Source organism: Hakea prostrata, chromosome 11, assembly GCF_041222555.1.
Source record: "Hakea prostrata isolate BN-2017 chromosome 11, UWA_Hpros_2, whole genome shotgun sequence".
NCBI classification, from domain to species: domain Eukaryota; kingdom Viridiplantae; phylum Streptophyta; class Magnoliopsida; order Proteales; family Proteaceae; genus Hakea; species Hakea prostrata.
This window is the reverse complement of record NC_142610.1, coordinates 18170047-18192733: the sequence shown is the minus strand read 5'-3', so window position 1 is coordinate 18192733 and position 22687 is coordinate 18170047. Positions and strand designations below refer to the sequence as shown.

The 22687-nt window shown below is 37.5% G+C and overlaps 3 protein-coding genes across 3 annotated transcripts; all 3 read left to right on the top strand.

The window, feature by feature from the left end:
- Positions 1 to 2626: 2626 nt before the first annotated feature.
- On the top strand, positions 2627 to 4038 carry LOC149000542 (F-box/FBD/LRR-repeat protein At1g13570-like). The gene is made up of 4 exons (XM_089139180.1): positions 2627 to 2801; positions 3129 to 3421; positions 3505 to 3657; positions 3739 to 4038. The coding sequence occupies exons 1-4, from the start codon at positions 2627 to 2629 to the stop codon at positions 4036 to 4038; spliced, it is 921 nt and encodes a 306-aa protein (XP_088995306.1).
- A 3112-nt stretch (positions 4039 to 7150) lies between these two features.
- Positions 7151 to 8932, top strand: LOC149000541 (F-box/FBD/LRR-repeat protein At1g13570-like). Its single transcript, XM_089140721.1, has 4 exons — positions 7151 to 7234; positions 7324 to 8122; positions 8200 to 8349; positions 8442 to 8932. The coding sequence occupies exons 2-4, from the start codon at positions 7325 to 7327 to the stop codon at positions 8715 to 8717; spliced, it is 1224 nt and encodes a 407-aa protein (XP_088996847.1). The 5' UTR covers positions 7151 to 7234; position 7324; the 3' UTR covers positions 8718 to 8932.
- Positions 8933 to 14335: 5403 nt separating this feature from the next.
- Positions 14336 to 16075, top strand: LOC149000540 (F-box/FBD/LRR-repeat protein At1g13570-like). The gene is made up of 4 exons (XM_089140843.1): positions 14336 to 14392; positions 14487 to 15300; positions 15386 to 15535; positions 15615 to 16075. The coding sequence occupies exons 2-4, from the start codon at positions 14488 to 14490 to the stop codon at positions 15888 to 15890; spliced, it is 1239 nt and encodes a 412-aa protein (XP_088996969.1). The 5' UTR covers positions 14336 to 14392; position 14487; the 3' UTR covers positions 15891 to 16075.
- The last annotated feature ends 6612 nt before the right edge of the window (positions 16076 to 22687 follow it).

The window sequence follows — 22687 nt, the reverse complement described above, 5'->3', positions numbered from 1 at the left end:
CCTAGCTTCTACCAGTTCTGACACCATCTGAATTATCTAATTGCCCCAAAAATACCAATTTTTGTCCTGGTTTCACTCAAAACCTGGGAAACCTGAGTTTTCTGCATGTTCAAAACCAGCCTTGGCACCAAGAATTACAACCTTCCCCCTAGGAAAGATTAAAAAACCAAATAATTTTGGTGCCATGAAGTCCACTCAAAACACAGAATAAGGTAATAAACCACCACATGCATATGCAGCTTACACCTCACCTTAAATCCAACTTTGTTGTCCAAACAAGCATGCCAATCGCTCTTCATTTCTTTCACAGGAACTCGGTCATGAGGTCTATGAAGAATTTCAAAGGAGCAAAGTGAATTCCAGAATGAAGGGAATGCTACCCAGCAGGGGGTTGCAAGGCAATCTACCTTTTAGGTCCTGAAACAGAGGGTATAACATCCCACAGGTTCAACTCTAGATAAGAAGAATATGCTCTTTCTTGCTGAGGCTATGGATCCACATAAACATAGTAGGTTAGATCTCTTTCTCAATTTATTTTCAACCCTCAAAAGACAGATACAAACCAATAGTAGTTAGTTACTTTACTAACTGTAGACATTTTATTTACAATATAAAATCAAATAACAAAAATTACAAAAGAAATAAAGAATAACAAATATATATATATATATATATATATATATATATATATATATATATATATATAAACAATAAATAAATTGAGAAAGAGAAAGAATACCTAATAGTGGAAAAGATTTTTTTCTCAAAATTTCCTTAATCCACACTTATAGAAAGGGAAGAGAATAAATAGGAAAAAAAGATGAGAGATGAGAGATATGAGAGAATAACTAACTAGGGATTGAGGAGCGGATTCATATCCTTTGTAATTCCTTTTCCTGCAATTTCATGTAATTCCCTCTTAGGATTGTGCCATGTAGCATTAGCTAATCCGACGGTTACTAGTTCAACCTAAATTTGATTTTAGTTAAACCTAGAAAGATATTCATGTCTCTCACTCTCCCTTCGCTTCACTGCTCTCCTCTCTTTCTTGAAGAAATTCTACTCACGGCTCTCTCCTCTCTCTTCAAAATTTTGGGCCCGTAAGTGTTTAGATTCATGTCTCCGAAACAATATATTTCTTCCTTATATTGCAATGCAAGTTTGATAATCCCATCTCTTAGTACTTCGTAACCATTATAGATCTGAATTCAAGCATTGCATTCTATCTCAAAATGCACTTCTGGCTTCTTCATTGATCATTAATTGCTTAATTTTTTGCCCTACATGCATCGCGCTAGGATTAGAAAGAGTGAAATACATAACAAAATTCTTTCTGACTTTTTGAAATTCACACTGGGACTTTATTGTAGCAAGTCATACAACAGATATTCTACAGTAAGTACTTAAGGATTTGCTGAGATGTAAAAGATCCTGATTGACTGAAGAAATTACAAGCCAAGTGGATCCTAACTGGTATAAACTTGGGAGAACAGGAGCTTAATATTTTGAAATAAAAAATACATACGCTTGTTTGTAGATTTCAATTTCCATGAGAAGAAGAGGCTATTCCAGAGGGTTGAACTTGTAGAAAACCCATGAAAACTTTAATCTAGGGCTTTGTCTGAAATTCTTGAAGAGAGAGGAGAGAGAGCCGTGAGCAGAATTTTTTCAAGAGAAAGAGGAGAGAGCCGTGAAGAGAAGGGAGAGTCAGAGACAAAAAAAAAAAAAAATGCAGAAAATTCAGGGTTTTTGGGAAGAGAGAGGAGAGATGAATATTTTTTTGGGTTTAAATAAAATCAAATTTAAGTTGGATTGGTCAACCCTAAAAGGGAATTCCAGGGAATTGCAAGAAAAGGAATTAGTTTTTAATTAGGAATGACATTTTGAATTTTTTATTTTTTCTCAAAAATTTCCTTTAACCCACTTTTACAAAAGAGAAGAGAATAAATAGGAAGAAAAGAAGTGAGAGAGAAGAGAGGAGAGAATAAATAGGGATTGAAGAGTTAGTTTTTAACTAGGAATGACATTTATATCCATTATTTTACCTTTAAAATTTGTTCTCAATATTGAAGGGGGCCAAATAGTGATATTTCACATGTGAGAAGAGAAAAAAATGGAAGAATAAAGAAAATTAATATAAAAGTGAAAAACTAAGGGAATTATTAAAAAATTTTAAAAATCTAGGGGGGCCGGCCCCCTTGTGGGTCCGCCCCTGTTTATATTTGTTGTTAGTCTTGTTGAGGTATTTGAGTCACACTTAAATATTGTTGAAGTATTTGAGTTATATTCAACGTATGTTCTAATATAATCTACCGGATCAATTACGATCTAACGGTGTAATAGGCCTTTGTGGGAGAATCCAATTAACCATAGAACTTAGTGCAGGAAGCAACAATCTGAATAATGCTTTAAACAACCTTGTTGTTAAACTCTAACCCTAACAAGTCTTACGTTGTAAAGGATCATCAAGAACTCTAAGGTCGGGTCTCTTCTCCCACAGTGTATTTCAGGGAGAGTTGTCAAGTTGTAGAAGTTTTCATTCTCTTGTGTTGTTTGTCTTTCATGATATTACAAAGTCTGGTTTCGGCATTTACAAATTGTTTGTATTTCCCATTGTAGGTTGGAAATGGCTTCGAATTCAACTCTCGACAGATTGAGTCATCTTCCTGATGAAATACTAGAAACCATCTTTTCAAATCTCTCAGTCAGAGAAGCAGTGAGAACTAGTGTTCTGTCAACAAAGTGGAGACGTAAATGGATTTCTTTTCCAGATCTCATATTCAATGATGAATGTATACCAGGTTCAGTTGGTGCATTTGGTCATCTTAAACTAGTCAAAATTATAAATCTTGTCCTCCTACTTCGTAGAAGCTCGATTCGAAAATTTAAGTTATCTAGTTCACATTTGTTAGCCTGTTCAGAGATAAATTCCTGGGTTTTTTCCTTTTTATTTGATCCTTTGATTGAACTTGAGATCCAGATTTCCCAAAGCTCCCGTCATCTTCCCAGTCTTCCTCAATGTATGTTCTCATTTAAACACCTTAATCGTCTAGTACTGGTGAGGTGTTTAATCCCTGAACCTCCTTCGACATTCAAAAGTTTTCCCTTTCTTAAAACTCTCTTTCTAGAAAGTGTTGAACTCTCTGATGCAACATTAAGCCGTTTGGTCTCTTCAAGTCCTGAACTGGAAAGCTTGACACTGAAATATATTGATGGTCTTCGAAGTATTGAACTCAGCAATCCAAAACTAAATTACATCTCTATCTCAGCTAAGTCTTTCACCATTCTGCGCCTCAAAGATTTGAAACATCTAGTGTATGCTCTTTTTGATTTTCCTATTTATTTCGGAAATATGTTAGTCGACTTCTGTAGCTCTCTACTGAGTGTTCAAGAGCTTTACTTCAAAGGCGGTTTGTTGATGGTAGCACAACTACTCTTTTGATTTCCATACTTATTCAACAATTTCATAAATTTTTAGTCTTTTGCTTCTTTTATTTATTACAGGCCTTCCAACATTTGGATGTACCAGAGAAGCTTGGTTTCACTTATCCTCATTTGAACAGCATTTCCTCCCATTTAGCCCCAGAGATGAAAGAGATTTTAGTTGCCTTGTGTTTAATTAATAGCTCCCCAAATTTACATAAGCTTCGATATAAGGTAACTTGTGGCAACAACTTTCTTCCATCTTTATACTCTCAATGTTTTTTTCTTTACTTGTTGATTTATTGTTTTCTCCAGTTCTCTTCATCTTGGGGTTCAAGCATCCATATGCAAGAGACAGAGGATCAGTATGAAAATAGGGCATTCAACACTCTTCTGGTTACAAATTTCAAGAGTCTTCGGGTTATAGATCTTGATGGATTCTGTGGCAAAAAAATTCAACTACTTCTAGTTGAACTTTTACTTGCAAAATCTCCTGTGCTTGAGACGATGTTTATCCATTCTTTGCCAGATGACTCTAACGAGGAATCACCTTTCTGGAAAGAGTTGCTTCTCTTCAAAAGAGCCTCAGCACAAGCAGAAATTAAGTACTATTAGTGAAACTCAGATATAACTTCTCCTGGTTGATTACTTTCAAATATCTGGACTTCTTAAGTTTATTTTGTCATCTAATAGTGCCAAAGGATTGTTTTTAATTGCTTTTTGTATTTCTAATGATTCAATCCAAATATGTTGTTGTTTTTATTGGAAGTACTTACATTCCACATCTCATATACGGTGATGAATTTATGTTTACCTTGCTCAGTTGGCTTAGCATTTCTTTTTTTCAAAGAGAGAATTCTTCTACACTCAAATTCTTGAGTGGGATATGTATATTAATAACACAGAGGATCCCAAGCACAAAGCTCCCTGATCCAAACGGTAAAAATTGACTAACAAGTCCTTCTGTTAATGGACAAGGTCTTCTAAACCAGAGAATGGGCAAAAACATTCCCTTCTCTTAGCAAAAAAACAAATCTTACAACTCGCAAATTCAGCAAACAAGGCACGAATGTCATGGACAACAGATTCCACCTCCAATGCTAGCATCTAATATTCTTCTTCAATAGCTGAAACTAAGCCTATAGAATCCGTATACACTAGAATCTTGGTGTATCCATTGTCTTGAGCCCAAATCATAGCTTGCCTCATTGCCATGGCTTCCCCACATTTCACCTCTCTGCTGCGCTTAGTTGTTAATCATAAACTTGTGAAAATTGTCAATCATGTTCTCCAGTTCTTTCATTTAAGATCGGTAGTATGTATTTACATTTTTTTTTTATAGAAAATAAAAAGCTTTAAATTAAAATAAGGTACCATTCTGGTTACACCTTGTGCTACTCGTGGCAGCCATATTAGCTAGTTTAGTGAAGTGTTCTTGTGGTGCTAGGGATATAAATTTCACACAGGGAGTGGTCCTGAGACCAGGGACAAAAAGGATGGGGTAGACGGTGACTGTTTGAAACGAGCCCCAAACTTGCCTTCTAGATCCAACACTTCATTGAAATCCACTACTAGGATGAAAGGTTTAAGGATGTTACTTAGAAATAGAGATAATGAAGTCCAAAACTCACAACTTTCAGAGTAGGTCGGAGGGCCATATATAAAAATTATGATCCAAGGATTTCTTTCCTCGCAAGAGAGGGCAGTAAAAAATTGAGAAGGAAAGAGAATTAGTAACAGTCAACATAAAAAATCCCCCTCTAAGCCCTTTTTTCCCCCAACTATTGAAATGACCAGCCAAGCTGTAATCTTTAAAAAAATATTTTTTCTTGCTAAACAGATTAACATGGTCAGGGCACTTGGTTTCACAAAGAAAAAAAAATGTGGCTTATGAAACTCCATCAGTTTTCTCAAGCATTTGAGGGTGAATTTGCAATTCATCCCCCTAATATTCCAAGAAATGATTTTCATAATCACACTAGCTTCTAAAAACGTGATACTTTAACGCAAAAAAAGAAGAAGATTATAGGGTAGGAAAAATATCTTTGTCGAAGTGTTAAAAGGAGTAAAACCACAGTAATTCTCAGGTGAGAGATTTTGGCCTACGAGCAAACTACCATGTGGCCAAATGACCTTCAGCACAGAAATTAAAAAGAAACTAAAAAGAATCTCTATTAGTACTCAAAAAAGACTAGTCGATAGGGAAGGAAAAACTATTTTAGAATTATAAAGATGTATCACAGGTGGGAAGGATCAGTTATGGCGAAACCTGATCCCTTTCAATTTGCAATTTAGTTACAGATAAATTATCTTTCTTCTTAATTGTTCGAATAAAATTGGTATAATTGATTTGGTATTTAGTCATTAGTCCTCGAGTGAATGATCATTATGTCATCATTATATTGCTTATTAGTGATAGTGTACACATGCTTTGCTATTTTTCATGACAAACATTTAGATATAAAGTTGAGGTTAGCCTTTGTAAAGATCTTTGAATGGAAGTCCCTCAAACCCACAAGAAAGTGGAAGTCCTGAACATATAGGGTCACACTTATAGGGTCTACCCTATCTTTTCACACTCACATGATAATGAGATCCACACTTATAGGGTCTACCTGTCTTTGGTAGGACAGTGTTTTGAGTGTGGGAGGATGGGTGGATCTCCACAGTAAATGTTTAACTCCACAGTAATTTTTTTCCACATAAACATTTACTGTGGTGTATTTTGAAATCCAAGTTTTTCAGATATTGTCTCTAGTGCTTGAGACAATGGGCCTGCAATCGAAATCCTCATGGCCACCTGATGACCATCACCCAACTATGTAGAAACCAAATTAGAGCACCCTCCATTGGCAAAAATTTTAGATATGTCATGCCTTCACAGTCAATTCTCTTTCATATCTATTTAATGGTAATTGTGATAATTCCAACATAAAAATGTAAATTGTTAAATTTCATATTTAAACGAATTAGAAATTTGGAATCTGATAAAATATAATTCAAATCCATTTGAATCTAATCTCAGGTGAATTAGGATTAATGTTCATTCATCCATGATATATGAACAATCAGGTAGTCAGTAGTCCCTAAATTAATAGAATAATCATATAACAAAGAGGTATTCCCTAGCTTTGCTTGGGGGTCAAATATCCACAAGTAATAAAGCTTGTGTGATTCTCATATTAACTCAGCAATTATATCAAATCAGAAGAGTGAGATCGAAAAACCTACCGACTAAGTTATCAACTCCACTTCCAGCAACAGCATCACATCATTAAACCTATCCATCTTCGTATTTCAGTAAGGTATCCTCTTCATCTCCTGTTTGTTAATTTAAGGGTTTATTTATTTTTTTATTTTCTGATTGCATGCAATAAGGGTTTTTTTTTACTGTATCAATGTTGTTTCTGCTCTTTTGCTGGTTGCAATATACTAGAAGTTCTTTTTGTTGCATCAAAGTGTGAACACCTTAAAGGGTAACTGAGCATCTTTCTTTGCCTTTCTTTTTTCCCAATTCTCATTTCCCTCATAGGGCATCAAGTATGGAAATCTTAGGGTTCCTTTTGACTAAATTGAAGGTGGAATTGTACTTTTTGTGAGAGGGTGAGGGAGAAGGATTGAAACCAAACGTCTACCTCAAGCAAGTCCATGCATGAATCTTTATTAACTATACATATTCAATTGAGAGAGGGTGAGAGAGCAGTGATCTATATATATGTTGTTAGTTCTGTGTTGTAGAGGATCACCAAGAACTTGCAAAATCAAGTGTGTTTCTTCTATTGTGTATTGCAGGAGAGTTCTGATCAATAGGGTACAATCTTTCATTCTCTTATGTTGTTTGTTTTTCATGGTATCAGGTTTCAGCTAGCGTTTACAAATTTTTTATATTTGCTATTGCAGGATGGACACTCCAGACAGGTTGAGTAATCTTCCTGATAATGTACTACAAATCATCTTTTCAGGTATCTCGCTGAGAGAAATGGTGAGAACTAGTTTAGTTGCACCAAACTGGAGATATAAATGGCTTTCTTTCCCAGATCTCGTATTCACTGATGAATGTATACCACGTTCAGTTGGTTCATTGCTACGTCATGGTAAACTAGTTGAAACTATAAACCATGTCCTCCTAGTTCACAGAAAACCCATTCGAAAATTTAAGCTTTCTAGTTCTCATTTGAAAGCTTCTCCAAAGATAGATACCTGGGTTTTTTCCTTATTATTTGATCCACTGGAGGAATTTGAACTTCAGATTTCTCAGGACTCCTATTATCGTCAGACACTTCCTCGATGTATGTTCTCCTATGTACTCCTTAATCGTCTAACGCTGGTTAAGTGTGTAATCCCTGATCCTCCTTCGTCATTCAAAGGTTTTCTCGTTCTTTCGAGTCTGCTTCTTCAAAGTGTTACGGTCTCAGATGTAGCATTGAAATGTTTGCTTGCTTCATGTCCTGAACTGGAGAGATTGACACTGGAACATAACGATGGGCATACCGATATTGAGCTCAGCAATCCAAAACTGAATTACGTTTCTATTTCAGCTGACGCTTTCATTCGTATATGCCAAGAGATGAAACTTCTAGCGTATGCTCGGTTTGCTGCTAAGCCACATCCTGACCTTGATCAGGATTCCAATTTTCGCAGCTTTTTCGGCTCTTTTTTGGGTTTTCAAGAACTCTGCCTGGAAAGTTCTTTTTTGCAGGTAATTAATACAACTCATCTTTTGGTTTCTCTACTCATTCAACAATTTCTGTAATGAATTTGTTTCTTTTATTACAGCCACCCCTTGATGGTTCAAAGCCGATTCCTTTCACTTATCATCATTTGAAGAGCTTCTCCTTCCATTTAGACGAGATTTATGGGACAGGGATTTTATTTGCTCTATCTTTACTGAATTGCACCCCAAATTTACAGAAGCTTAAAATTGTGGTAGAAGACTTTGCATCCCTAACTTCATTCCAGCTTTAATTTGTTTCTTACTTTTCATCTTATATATATTCATGATTTATCTTATCCTCTAGTTTACCTCATTGTGGGAAGCAAGCACCCATCTGCAAGAGACAAAGAATCGATTGGAAAACACAAGATTCAAGACTCTTGGGGTTATAAATTTTGATGGATTTTGTGGCTTGAAAATTCAGCTACTTCTCATTAAGCTTTTGCTTGCAAATTCTCCGGTGCTTGAGACGATGGCGATCAATTCATCAACAATGGAGGGCGACAAAGAATTGGCTTTACTGAAAGAGTTGCTTCAATACGAAAGAACTTCACCACGAGCTAGAGTTATGTACTATTAGTGAGACTCCAGTTAGTAGAAAACACCCTTTGATCACTTGAATTCAATAAAACATTTCTGCATGTTTTTTCTTACATTTCACCCAGTAAAGTTTAAGGATAATATGTTCTCAATATATCAGGCAATTGAGTTTTCTTCATTCCTATAAGCCCCAAAACAGTGTTTAAACCCCAAATAAATGTAGAGTTTAGATTGACAATCTTATCTAAAACAGTGTTTTACCCAATTGAAGTGTGTGTTTTTGATAATTATATCCTTACATTTGCGCCAATATTTGTCGAGCATTCTAATCTTGTTATTTTTCAGAAATTTATCAAAAGAAAAAGAAAGTCAGATTTGGTTAATTTTTGTAAAAATATTCTTGAATTTTGTTAACCAAAAGAATGTGTGTTGAATTTTGTGATATGAAATTAAATAGTGTATAATGTGGTAATTTTCCTAAAATTTTATAGACAACAATTAATTACAGATGAATCCTTAGCATAAAGGGGGAATGATCGTGCAGCCTACGGTCTACATCGAAACTTGTAGTCGAGATAAAATTTCAACTATTCGATTCGCAATTAAACTTTACCAAAAAAAATACTTAGCTAAACGAGGCAAAATGAATGATTCATATTTTGCCTCAACAAGAAGTTCCAATCTGGATCGTAGGTTGCACCATGCTATATATGCAGCATCGAAGCAATTTCTCCCTTATAGTGTATGTGTCTAATGGTCTATAAACAAGGCTTTAAAATATTTACTAGTTCCAAGGAAAGCTAAAGGGTGGGAGAGGAAAAGAAAAGTGGGTTTGAAACTAAACAGGATTTCAACTTTCAAGGTTGGCAAAATAAATCATGCGTTGGAATGATGTAAATCCTCACAACCATACATTCTATAAGGATTCCTTAGTCCTTACGGTTCTAAAAAATTTTCGGTTCTGGATAAAAGCACTTGAAACTTGACACAGGTGATCTACTAAATGGACAGTTGAAGGGTTGAAAGAGAAGCCGAAAGGGTGCAGAAGGCTGCTATATACAATCTTTTGTTGAATCAAAGACGAACCTTAATTGTAGCTACTTCTCTATATCTTGTACTTCTCTTAACAGTCTTTAACAAATCATCAAATATTAATCTGTTCTTCTTCCTTACTAATTTTTTACATTTCTTCGACTACTATGGCGTCAACGAAGAACAACGTCTCTTTAACTCCTCAGTTCATATGGATGGAGATGCTCTACAATGGCTTCTCCAAATAAATCACATAGCTCCTATGGATGCTTGGAAATGGTTTCTCTAGGTGGATCACAACACACCGTTCACAACCTGGTTGGCGCCTCCCCCCCTCCCCTCCTGCTCACTCTGCCTTCTCTCGCCTTCTCCTGCCGTCGCCTTCCTCCCGCTCTCTCGCCCCCTCTCTTCTTCCCTGTTTCCTCTTGTTCCCGCCTTTCCCTCTCCGTCCCCTCTCCTGTCTGCTTTCCTGGCTTCTCCTCGTTCTCGCCGCTTCCCTCTCTTCCCTCTTGTCCCTCGTTTCCTTTCTGTTTTTCTTCGGTGTCGGTTGTTTTTTTTTTCTTTTTTTTTCTTTCTCTTCTCTGGTTGCGTGTTTTGGCTTGCTACAGAAGCATCTAGAAGCTGGGTGTTCTTTGCGGCTTGCAGGTACGCTCTGTGATCGGATGCAGGCATGAACTTATTTGTGCTACCACAATGTGTTTCCCAAGTTGTCCGCCCTTGGGGAGAATTGTGTATTGCAAACAGTTGTTAGGGTACTTGTTCAACAGGTTTTCATAAGTGATTCTTTTTGGGCTCCACTAAGTGATATAACCAACCATGTAAGCAAACTAGGTAAATCATCATTCATCCATTATCACATCAAAATCTTATAACATTATGCATTTCAATTTCCAATATGCATTGTGCAGCTGGCCCTCTCTAAGATTCAAAAGGAATTATTTTCTCAATTCAAAGCTGATGATTCGTTGTTATTCAAGAGCCCTTCTCTCATCAAAATTCTCTTCTTTTCTCCGCTGCTTAACTTTCTTCTATATGTTCTGTGTTTTGTCACCTTAATTCTTCTCTTTCTCTTTTCTCTCTTCCTTAACTTTCTTTTGTACGTTCTGTGTTTTGTCTACTTAATTCTTCTCTCTCCTCCTTAATCCTTCTCTATTGTCTCTCCTCTCTTTCCCTTCTCTCTCCTCCTTAACTTTCTTTTGTACGTTCTTTGTACTCTCTTTTTCTTTTTTTCTCGCATTCTCTCTCCTTTTATCTTTTTCTTTCCACACAAAGAAAAACACCTCCACTTCTTCTCTCTTATTCCCTTTTTAACACCTCACTTCCTCCTCTCTCTTCTCTTTATTAAAGTGACGCCTCACTTATCTTTAATATCCACCATAGGTGGGAGGGATAGGGGGAAGTGGGGAAGTGGCCCTCCTCTTTCTTTCTTTCTTTTTCTTTCTCTTATTAATTATATTTTTTTAATATAAAATCATATATATATATAGTGGCCTTCTATATGGGCTTTCGGCCTATTCAAATTTTTTATATAGGACCCATTCTAGGATGTGAATACTAATGCCTACGTGTTCAGAAAATTATATTTGATCATTTCATTGTTTTTAGTTAAATCTAATTCCATCTTTGTAGGACTTATAAGTGATCAAACCTCGACCAAAATACTAATTAAAATTCCAATTCCATTATAGTTATTATATAATTATACTCGAACCATTTGATTGAACAGCGAATAAACCATCTTGACACATGGTCCAACCACCATGATTCTTTGATAATCTCGAAGATAGAAACATTCCAACACAATAAAAAAAATATTAATATAAAAAAATGTGGAGCATGACCTAGAACAAGCGAAACCCCGTTGGCCAAGGAAGGAGACTCTACCGTGGCATGGGGAGATGGACGATCACACCAATGGAAGAGAATACGACGGTGAACAACACCACTTGTGGGAACCATTCACGGCATAGCAGTGATTAGGGATTACCGTCAACACTAAGTAATCGCGAGAGGAAAGAAGCAGCGGTAACATCGCAAATGGAGGCGTTTGTTATAGGAAGTGAGGAAAAAATATTCGCAAAAGAAAAGAAAGGTTAGTGTAGTCGTCATCAAAAAGGGAAACTTTTCTTGCCTGAAAATGAAGAGGAATTACATGAAGATATACCCCAGAAACTCAAGCTGGACAGAGGTAATCCAGTGCTTGCGGCACTGCATCGTACCTCACTTGGTGTTGGTTTAAGTTTTGCCATACAAAGGGTTCCATCGTTCATATCAAAAATTGCTTCACCCAAGATCAGAGGGTCGCTCACCATTGTGTTCCAGTTTGGTGTGACGTACAGTAGGAATCCTGATAGCAAACTTACTTAACTACTTTATGGCCAAAATGCAACCACTTTGGATGAAGGGTTTCTTGGGAATTCACAGCAGTGTCTGCCATTATACTTTGCTTGGGCTTATTGATCTTCACTGAAACCCCAAATTTTCAAGAAGGGTTTCAACCCCTAAAGGGGATTATTCAAGACCCAGTCTCTGATACTCCAACATATCCAATTATATCCCATCAATTAACTGGTCGGTGTGCTTGAGTGAATGCGAACGACTGCGTTGAAGCAACTGAAAATACCAGCCGTCAGCATCTTCAAGAAAGCGAGAAGGGGAATCGCTTTTTATATTGCTGACCAGAAATTTTCTCAGTATCCTATGCACTTCCTAAGGTGGGCATGGTTGCAACCCCTAATATTTCCTTTTGGGGGTATGAGGAATTATGGTTTGATTACATTTCATGAAAATGAACCGATCGAATTATTGTGAGTTGCACTTATCACAGCCCACTAAGAGAGGTGGACGCCTTTATGGAAAGAAAAATTGGTTTCTTGGGTAAAGGTCCAACATGCTCATTCACTAAAAACATGTGGGTCCCATGTGTAATGGGGTGAGGAAGAAGGAAAGGAAATAAAAGGAAATAAAAGGAAAGGGTTTTGTGGAAAAGTGATAGGGGTGGTCCCACTTTTTACTTTTCCCAACTTTCCCACAAAAGTTTCCCAAATTGGGGGTTTTTAAATGCGGGATGGGAAAGTTGGGCTGCCAGTAGACAAGTAAATGATCTACCATTTTGGGATTTAAGGGAAAAGTAAGAAATCTACACTCTTTTCAAGAATTTTCCCACCCCTTTTTTCCCACCCTACCTTTATTCCAGCAAACAAACACAGCCTAAATGAAGTTGGTGATTTCATTGGACAATCTGTCATGGTGTATGCAACGGAAGCTAAATCAAACCCAGGCATCGCAGCTGCAGGAGTTGGTGACACACAGGGTGGCACTACAAGTTGGGAAGCAAGTAATTATAAATTTACGGTCAGGAGGTCCAACATCTAATGGGTGTACTTCTGTTTATAGTGTTGCATCTCAACCTTGAGGACAAGGTTCTTATAAGGGGAAGGGAATGTTATGGTTCGAATATTTAAGTAATGATATAAGTGAGAATAAGAAGGTATGGTCTATAGGTAATGTCCATGGAAGGATTAATTGTAAGAAAGTGTCTAGATTGTATAGTCATTTTGAGAGTTAGGATGGTCTCACAAAATAGGGTAAGAGTTCTAGTATATAAAGATGTAAAGGTTTAGGCAATGGACATCAATAAATATACAACAAAACTTCTCTTCCTGTCTCTTGAATTCTAGGAGGTTTGCTGCCCTCGAAGCAGCTCTTCTTCCCCATTCTCCATTTTATAATTTGGACATCAGCTTTATTTCCTCCATGTCGCTTAGTTTTCAATCTATTCTGAAGTCTGAATCTTTTCTGTTTGATGTCTTTTCTATATCAGAAATCTGCAAGTTTCAATCACTGACTTTGAAAACCAATGGCATACAGCTTAGATGGATGCTTAGAATTACCACAAAAAAAATCATCAGATTAGTAACATTAAAACCCAATGGTATAAATCATAGGTGGATGCGTGGAACTAAAGAATGAATGACCCAGTAAACTTTATGAGGAGAATAAGGAAGACAAATGATAATCATAAGGACTAGAATACAATTTTCCTTAATTAAAAGCCAAGGACTTCCTCTGGTGGAAGATCACAAGGATAAATATGTGGATTAGCAAACTTTTTTTAGTCATATTATCCTCTTCATCTCTGTTTGTTAAGTTATGAGTTTATTTTTTCCTGATTGCAATAAGGATTTCTTTATTGTGTCTATTTTAGTTTTAGTCCTTTGCTAGCTGCAATAAACTAGAAGGTTTGTGGGCAGATCAGTGTTGAGATTCAGAGTTGGGTTTCTGTTTTAAAATGGGTGGCTAACCCAACTCTTTCTAAGGCCTAATTCTATTGTGAAAGGGCCTCTTTTCTATCTATGAAGTCTTTTTATTACATCAAAGTGTGAACACCGTACATGGTAACTGAGCATCTTTGTTTGCCTTCATTTTCTCCATTTCCCTCATAAGAAGTCAAGTAAGGAAATCTTAGGGGTCCTTTTTGTTTAACTTGAAGGTGGAATTGTACTTTTTGTAAGTGGTTGAGGGAGAGGGATTGAAACCAAACGTCTGCCTCAAGCCAGTCCATGCATCAATCTTTATTAACATATGTTGTAGAAGATCACCAAGAACTTGAAAAATTAGGTGTCTTCTCCTGCAGTCTAGTGTGTTTCTTCTGCTGTATATTTCTGGGAGAGTTCTCAATAGGTTTGAATCTTCCATTCTCTTATGTTGTTTGTTCTTCATGATATCACTAATCTGGTTTCAGTGTTTACAAATTGTTTGATTTTTGCTATTGCAGGATGGAAATGGCTCAGGATTCCACTCCAGACAGGTTGAGTAATCTTCCTGATAATATACTTCAAATCATCTTTTCAGGTTTCTCGATCAGAGAAGTAGTGAGGACTAGTGTACTTTCAACAAACTGGAGATTTAAATGGCTCACTTTCCCAAATCTCATATTCAATGATGAATGTATTCCAGGTTCAGTTGGTTCAGTTGGTCACAGTAAACTAGTCGAAATTCTAAACCATGTCCTCCGAGTTCCTAGAAGCCCAGTTCGAACATTTAAGCTATCTAGTTCTTATTTGGAAAGCTGTTCAGAGATAGATACCTGGATTTTTAATTTAATGCTTGATCCTGTGAAGGAATTCGAACTTCAGATTTCCCAAGGCTCCCATCTTCCTCATAGTCTTCCTCAATGTATTTTCTCATTTAATCACCTTAATCGTCTAACACTGGTTAGGTGTGTAATCCCAGAACCTCCTTCGTCATTCAATAGTTTTCCCTTTCTTACAACTCTGTTTCTTCAAAGTGTTACACTCTTAGATGCAACGTTGAAATGCTTGCTTTCTTCATGTCCTGAACTGGAAAGCTTGACTCTGGAAAACATCGATGGTCCTACATATATTGAACTCAGAAATCCAAAACTGAAGTACGTTTCTGTTTCAGCTGAACCTGCTTTCTTCGATATATGCCAAGAATTGAAACTTTTAGTGTATGCTCGAATTGATGCTTGGCCAAATCCTGATCTCCGTTTCAATTTCAATTTTCTCGACTTTTTCTCCTCTCTACGGAGTATTCAAGAGCTCTGCTTGGGAAGTTCTTTTTTGCAGGTAATGCAATGAACTCATCTTTTGGTTTCCATACTTGATTCTACAATTACCCAATTTTTATTAATGTTTGCTTCTTTTATTACAGTGGCCTCTTGATGGTTCAAAGAAGATTCCTTACATTTATCGTCGTTTGAAGAGCTTCTCGTTCCATTTAAGCGAGAATTATGAGACAGGGATTTCATTTGCTCTATCTGTACTTCATTGCACCCCAAATTTACAGAAGCTTAAAATTGTGGTAACACTTATATTCCTTACTTCATTCCATCTTTTGTTTCGTATGTTTCATCCTGTTCGTAATTTATCTTATCCTCTAGTTTAGCTCATCGTCAGAATCAAGCATCCTTCTGCAAGAGACAAAGAATCGATTGGAAAATATGGGATTCAAGACTCTTCGGGTTGTAAATTTTGATGGGTTCTGTGGCTTGAAAATTCAATTACTTGTCATTAAACTTTTACTTGCAAATTCTCCGGTGCTTGAGACGATGACAATCAATCCTTCATCAATGGACTTCGACAAAGAATTGACTTTATTGAAAGAGTTGCTTCAATACGAAAGAACTTCACCACGAGCTAGAATTGTTTACTATTAGTGACACTCACTCGATAACAGTTGTACCCATTAATGACCACTTTTTGTGTTCACAATCCTCTCTGTTTATAACAATTGCTTGTATATGGTAGATTTAAAGACTTTACTCTCTTCAATCCCATCTCACCTTGTCAACCTGTTCTAGAAGGAGATGTTCTTTGAATTGTATAAAAGGAAGAACGGAAAGGAAATAGACAACCAGAAAGAAGTTTTCTCTCGACTCTGTTTCAATTTCTATGTTCTCTCTCTCTCTCCTCTCTCTGCAATTCTCAATCTACATTGTGTAACATCTGGTCCGACCTGCTGGATCCGATGGTGGAAGGTATCAGGCAGTGTCAAACTGATGATGCAATCAAGCAATTGAGTTCAACTGCAGGAGAGAATAGCACTCAGCTTGCTCTGCTACTCAATGCAGTCAACGAACAGAGGGAAGCAATTACAATTCTCAACAATGGATGGAAGGATGGAGCAGATTTGATTTTTGGGGTGCAATGGTTGGCATCTCCAGGACCGGTATTGTTTGATTATGGCCGGCTCAAGCTACAGTTCAAACAGGGCTGCGTTTGTTTGCAAAGGTGGGGTAAGAAAAAAATATGTGGGCCCCATGTATAGTTGGGGTGAGGGAAAATAAAAAGAAAAGAAAATGTTTTTTGGAAAAGTGAAAGCAGTGGATCACATTTTTTTACTTTTCTAAACTTTCCCACAAAATCCCATCAAATATGTGGGGTTTTAAAAAGCCTTGTGGTGGGAAAGTTGGGCTGCCACCTCACCAACTTTTTCACACCAAGCAACCAAACATTCTACAATTTTTGGATTTAAGGGAAAAGTAAGAAATCTACACTTTTTTCAAGAATTTTCCCACCCCTTTCACCCCACCTTTATTTCAGCAAATAAACACAGCCGAAGGGAATCGGATTGAACTTCAACCGGAAATAAGGGCGCATTTGGTAATGTCTTTAAAAAAATGTTGTTGGCATTCTTCTGTTCGTTGGGAATGGAAGAATGGGTTAGAGGCGTTTGTTAAGGGGTTGTTTGGTTACATGAAATCTATGGAGTTATAATTTATAAAATTAAATGTTTGGTTGTGGAATGAAATATGTGGATTCATCCTAAAAAACTATTTGATCGACGTGATTTTTGTGAATGTGCAAATTATAGCTTTATTGAAATCTCTGGATTTCACCCCTTACCCATAAATCTACAGATTCACATTTTTAGTGTAAAAATGTGAATCTCTAGATTTCATGAATCTAGAGATTTTTACAACCAAACGGGTATAATTCTCAGATTTATGAATCCAGAAATTTCAAATCTCTGGATTCATGTAACCAAATAGGCCCTAAAACGGTTCATTCTTCTGGTTTTTTAAGAACGGACTGTCTGAAAAGTATTCTAAAAAATGTCTTTTGTAGAACATCAAAAAATATGTTTTTACCAAAGAAAAAAAACCGAAATGATAAAATTGGTTCAAATAGAAACCTTAGAACGAGTTTATCAAACACCAACTTATTCTAATAGCGTTCTGAAAATATTTTCAGAATGAATTTATCAAAACGCCCATTTCCAAGCAAAGAATGGTCTTTTAGCACAGAAACATTAAAAAATTGTTTTGCTTAAAAACTAATCTCTTAGAACGGAAATGTTACCAAACGCATACTAAGCAACCTCCGGTTCAATTAAACTACACTGGGCTACGACAGCTGATGGCGGCCCATTCTTGTTTCCAACGTTTTCAATTTACCAAATTACATATAGAACCCCAGTGTTTGCAATCAATTACATCTACTATCCTTAAAAAAACTAATTACAAATGCCCCTTTACTGTTTCAGCATAACTGTCTATTTACAGTTTTTAATTCTTAATAATGAGGGGCATCTGCAATTGATTTTTTTCTCCAAGAATTGTAGACGTAATCAAGGTTTAAAGTATCGAATATCGTATCGGTAAGGTTATTTTAAGAGACGTATCGTCCTGTATCGAGTATTGTATCGCTCTAACTAACGTATTTTAGCGTAATTCAATGGAGACACATATCGAGATGTATCGTATCGGTTGGGTCAAATATGGATACGTATCGGCTAATATCGTATAGTATCGTGGGATACTTTAAACCTTGGACATTTTGATTACAAATATATATAATTTACCCTTTTCAATTAAATTTGAGAATTGAATTATGAGACTTTTCATTTTAAGATGATCTATTGGAAACTTTTATCCCTGTATATTTGTTGGAGGAAATATCCTTATTAGGAGGAGCAAAACCTAAAACTCCCCCTAGAAATCCAAAAAAAAAGAATAAATAAATAAATAAATAAAAGTAAAAGTAGTCAATTCCTTAAGGCTACGTTTGTTTGTTGGAATAAAGATGGGGTGGGGAAATTCTTGAAAAACGTGTAGATTTCTTATTTTTCCTTTAAATCCCAAAATGATATATTTTTGGTTGTTTGGAGTGGGAAAGTGGGAGACAAGTTTCATTGATTCAAGGAAATTTGTCTGCTGATGTGGCATTCAAACTTTCCCACCCCATGCCATTTTAAAACCCCACATATTTGGTGGGACTTTGTGGGAAAATTGGGAAAAGTAAAAATTGGGACCCACCCCTATCACTTTTCCACAAAACATTTTCCTTTCCTTTCCATCTTCCTCACCCCACTACACATGGGACCCACATATTTTTTTTTCCACCCCACCTTTGCAAACAAACACAGCCTAAAGATGTCTATATAAATTCTCAAAGATTAGATTTTAAAGAATAATATAGAGCGGGGTTTTTATTTTTGCCATCTAAGGTTTGACTAAAAGTCATTTTTAATAAAATAAAATAAAAATACATTTTGCATTTGTGTTTCTATGGTATCTAAAAATTTAATAAGGGCATATTATCATTTTTATGACAAAATGTTTTGATGCCATTTCGGTTTTCTTTATGACATTTTGCATTTTTTTTATTTTTATTTTTATTATTTTAAAAATTTTTTTTTTTATTATTCCTTATCAAACGAGTCTTGTGAAAATCCTAGCTATCATTGACATGATATTGGGGAATCTCATTGCCATGCCATTACTCGAACAAGCATAAAACTTATGCTTGCATATATTTTCCATTGATCGAATGGAATATGTGATTATTGGAATAATTGTTAGAGACTTAAACAATGAATATGCAAGCATGATAACTTATATATAGTTCTATATCTCCATGAATTTAGGAATTTTTGGTCGATATAGCGAATAACATTAAGAATTATGCAAGTTTATTGGAATCCTCTTTAGCCCTATGTCTCCCATCCGGTATCTTCCTCCGCTAATAAGTTTTTTCTCTAATTAGTTGAGCTTTCCGAGGCTTCACATTGCTTTGGCTCACAAAAGGGGAAGAATGCAACATGGATAGATATGAAAATAGGTCCTTATTCCCAAAGTAGCATTTGCATAAGAAATCTCCTTCCCATTAATACAAGAACAATACAATCTAATAGGAGGACAATATAGTAGTCTAATCTTTGCATCTAATGAGAACAAAACTGAACTCAAGACTGGAGTTTAAGGTATCATGTCAATCATTTCAGATAGGTGATTTTAAGAGATGTATCGTTTTGCATCGAATACAGTGTCAAAACGTATAGATTGCTACCACATTGCAACTTGAGATACTTAAACCTTACCTAAGACAAAATAGAGATTAAGCTTAAGCAATTAATGAGGTAAGGGGAGGACTAAGAGAAACCCTCAGCTAGTTGCCCCTAAAATACTCAAATCTCAGCTTCATCATGGTGGGCGGCCGATCACACCCGGCACCGGCCCGAGCCCCCCCCGGGTGGGGGGTTATTTTATTTCGGCGCCCCAGTTGGGACCGCGGCTCTTCTCCTCGATGGGGTGATGATCCGAATTATGGTGAACCAACCTGTCTTCTGTAAACTCAAGAATTTGCTTGTGATCCTCTTTGGTCCGCGGTGGGTTGGTCTGTTCTCTGTTGCTTGGTCCCGCTTTCTCTGTGTTTGGCCTGTCTTGCTTTCTTTTTCTTTCGGTTGCTTTTGGTTCTCTGTCCCTGTCTTGCTTTGACTCTTTGGGTTTTTTTTTTCCTTTCTTTTGCTTGTTTCCCCCGCCCTTGTGCTGTCGGTTGGGTCTTGGTGCTGTGTTTGTTCGTCGTTTGTTGTGTTTCTGTTGTTCTTTGTCTTCGGTCTTTGTCTCTTTTTTGGGTGGTCTTCGGTTGCCCTTTGGCGTTTGTTGTTGTGGGAAATTTCATCGGATCCATTTCTCTATAGATGATGAATACATGTCCATCATTCACATCCAAAGGTTGAGATAAAATTTAAAATTTTTTTTTTAATTTTAATTTAATCTCAATTTTGGATGTGATTGATGGACATCCTTCATCTAAAAGAAATTAAACCTGGTTAGTTTATGCTCATATTTTTTAAAATCACCCGATTATTGATACCCAACTTTTTTTGGGATCAGAGGTTCATCCGGGTTAACATGCACGGACCTCGACTACATCTTCAGGGGAGATTTTAATTAATATAGGTGGGCTTTGCCTTTTTTTTTTTTTTGGGCCCGGTTTCCGGGTTGCCTTGACAATCCGAGCGACCGGTCGCACACCGGCGTGGTGGGTGAGTCTCCAGCGGGAATTTCTGCATCCACGGTTTGGGACCGCGGACGCGCTACCACTTGGACCAACCCCGGTTGGTGGGGGCTTTGCCTTTTACCACAAAAGGATTTGAACTCTGATCTTCTATGTAAAAGTGTTGGTCTTTTGCCAAATGAGTCAAACCTTAGAGTTATTGACACTCGAATTTTTAGTTCAATTCAAGATGGTTGGGAGAACAGAAGTGGAGTGGCCCTAATCTGGGTTTCCCTCTATGCGAAATCTTTATATAAGATGTGGGGAGAGATCCGGACTGGTGGAAGCTTGTTGGGGGGGTCCTCACCGCCCCTCTTTTGGATCTTTTTTTGTGGATTCTATGATATAGAAATATATCGTTTTTGGGGTGGGTGTGGATGTTCGGATGTCTTGGTGTTGTGATGGGGGTGGCTTGGTTGGATCCTTTTGTGGGCTTTCTTTGGTGGTTGGGGTTGTGGGCCCTCGTTCCTTGGGGTTTTTTTGGTGTTTTTCTTTGGCTTTTTGGTCGGGGTTCTGCTCCTTGGGGTGGGCATCCTTGGGGGGGTCGTTGGCCGTTCTTGTTGGTTGGTCCCCGGGATCGGTGGTTCGGTCTGTTTCTGTCGCGTGGTGTCCTTTTGGGTTCCGTTTTTGGTCGGGATTGGTGGGTTTTTCCCTTTTCGTCGGTTCGATTTTTCAGTGCTGGCTCTCGGTTGGGGGGTTTCTGGTCTTTGGGTGCCTTCTTGTCCGGGTGCCCGTTTCCTTGCGCCGGGGGGGAGTGTGTTCGGTTGTTTGGGGCCTGTTACCTCGTTTCTTTGGGGTCGTCGCTTTGCTCAGATTAAAATGTCCTCGGGGTGTGGGGCGGTTCGTCTCGCTCTTGATGCGCTGTCTCGGTTCGCGGGATCCGAATCAACCTCGGCTTCCTTGTCCGTTTGGGATTTCAGTGATTGGATGAGCAAGGAGTTTTCGGTCGGTTTGCCTTCATGGGTTCTTCGGAGGCAGGAACGATCTTTGTTTCTGGTGTATCTTGGACCTGGTCTCGGGGGCTATCGAGGTTTTGCGATGTCTTGCTGATGTTCCATCGGAGAGGTGATTAGGCTTGGTCTCCGCCGCGAGCCTTCCTTCAATCTGTTGTTTTCTTTGTCTGGATGAGATCCGCGGTATAGGGTTCGTGTTGGGCTCTTCGGTTCCCTTGTTTGCCCCTTCTTCCATTATAGGGTGGGCGTGGCCGGGATGCTATAATTTGGGCGTTGTCTCCTTGGCGTGGTTTTTGGTGTTCCGACTTGTTCCTACTTTGTGACCCCTTTCTCCCGTGGCTTTGGTGTCTCGTGGGTTGGGCTCCGCCTTTTCGTCGTGGCCGCTTGGTCGGTTCTGTTTTAGTGGGTTCGTGCCGCTAGGAAGGCCCGTGGACTCTTTGGCCGCTTCCCTCCTTGGTTCTTGGTTGTTCGGTGTTTGGTTTTGTTGCCCTTCTTTGTCGTTAGAATTTTTAGTTCAAAACTTGAAGGGATTTACATGAAGAAGTTGGAGGGCAAAACCGGAAGGCTAAGTGTTCCTGACGCCGTGTCAAAGGTTGGGTTATATAAACACTTTGTAGGCGATCATCAGTAACAGGTAGCGTTATTCCTGCTGTGGTGTCTTCTTCTGGTGGATTTCTAAATGAAGTAAAACAATCTCTCCTATGTGATATATTTGCAAGAAGGGTAAGCCATTAATTCAGTTTTAGTAAAACAATTTCTCCTAGTTGATATATTGCAGAAGGGTAAGCCATTAATTCAGTTTTCAGTTCTTTCTGTCTCTGGTACTCTTAAGGGTTCTTCCCCTTTCTCTTCAGCTATCAATGTAGAGTAGCATTTGATAAATAGTTGCTTGAAGAAGCACAACTGATGAACAGAGAGACCAGTGGTTTCAAAAGATTTTGGAGTTCTTTAGTATGACAATTCATATTTTAGATTCTAATGTGTAAACAAGAGAAAGTTTCAAGTCTCAAGCTTTAGGACAACTGAATTTATGTTACCCATTTCAGTTTAGCTCAAGGTTCTATTTTTCCTCTACTGCATTTCTATACTAACATGCATTAATGGCTGTTTTGTTGATTAGAACAGAAGCTTTTGGTTGGTAACTTGGTATGGTGTTGTGTTTGGAATTTCAGAAACTTGGTTTATCTTGCAATGTTTTTATTGATCCTTGCAGAGTGGAA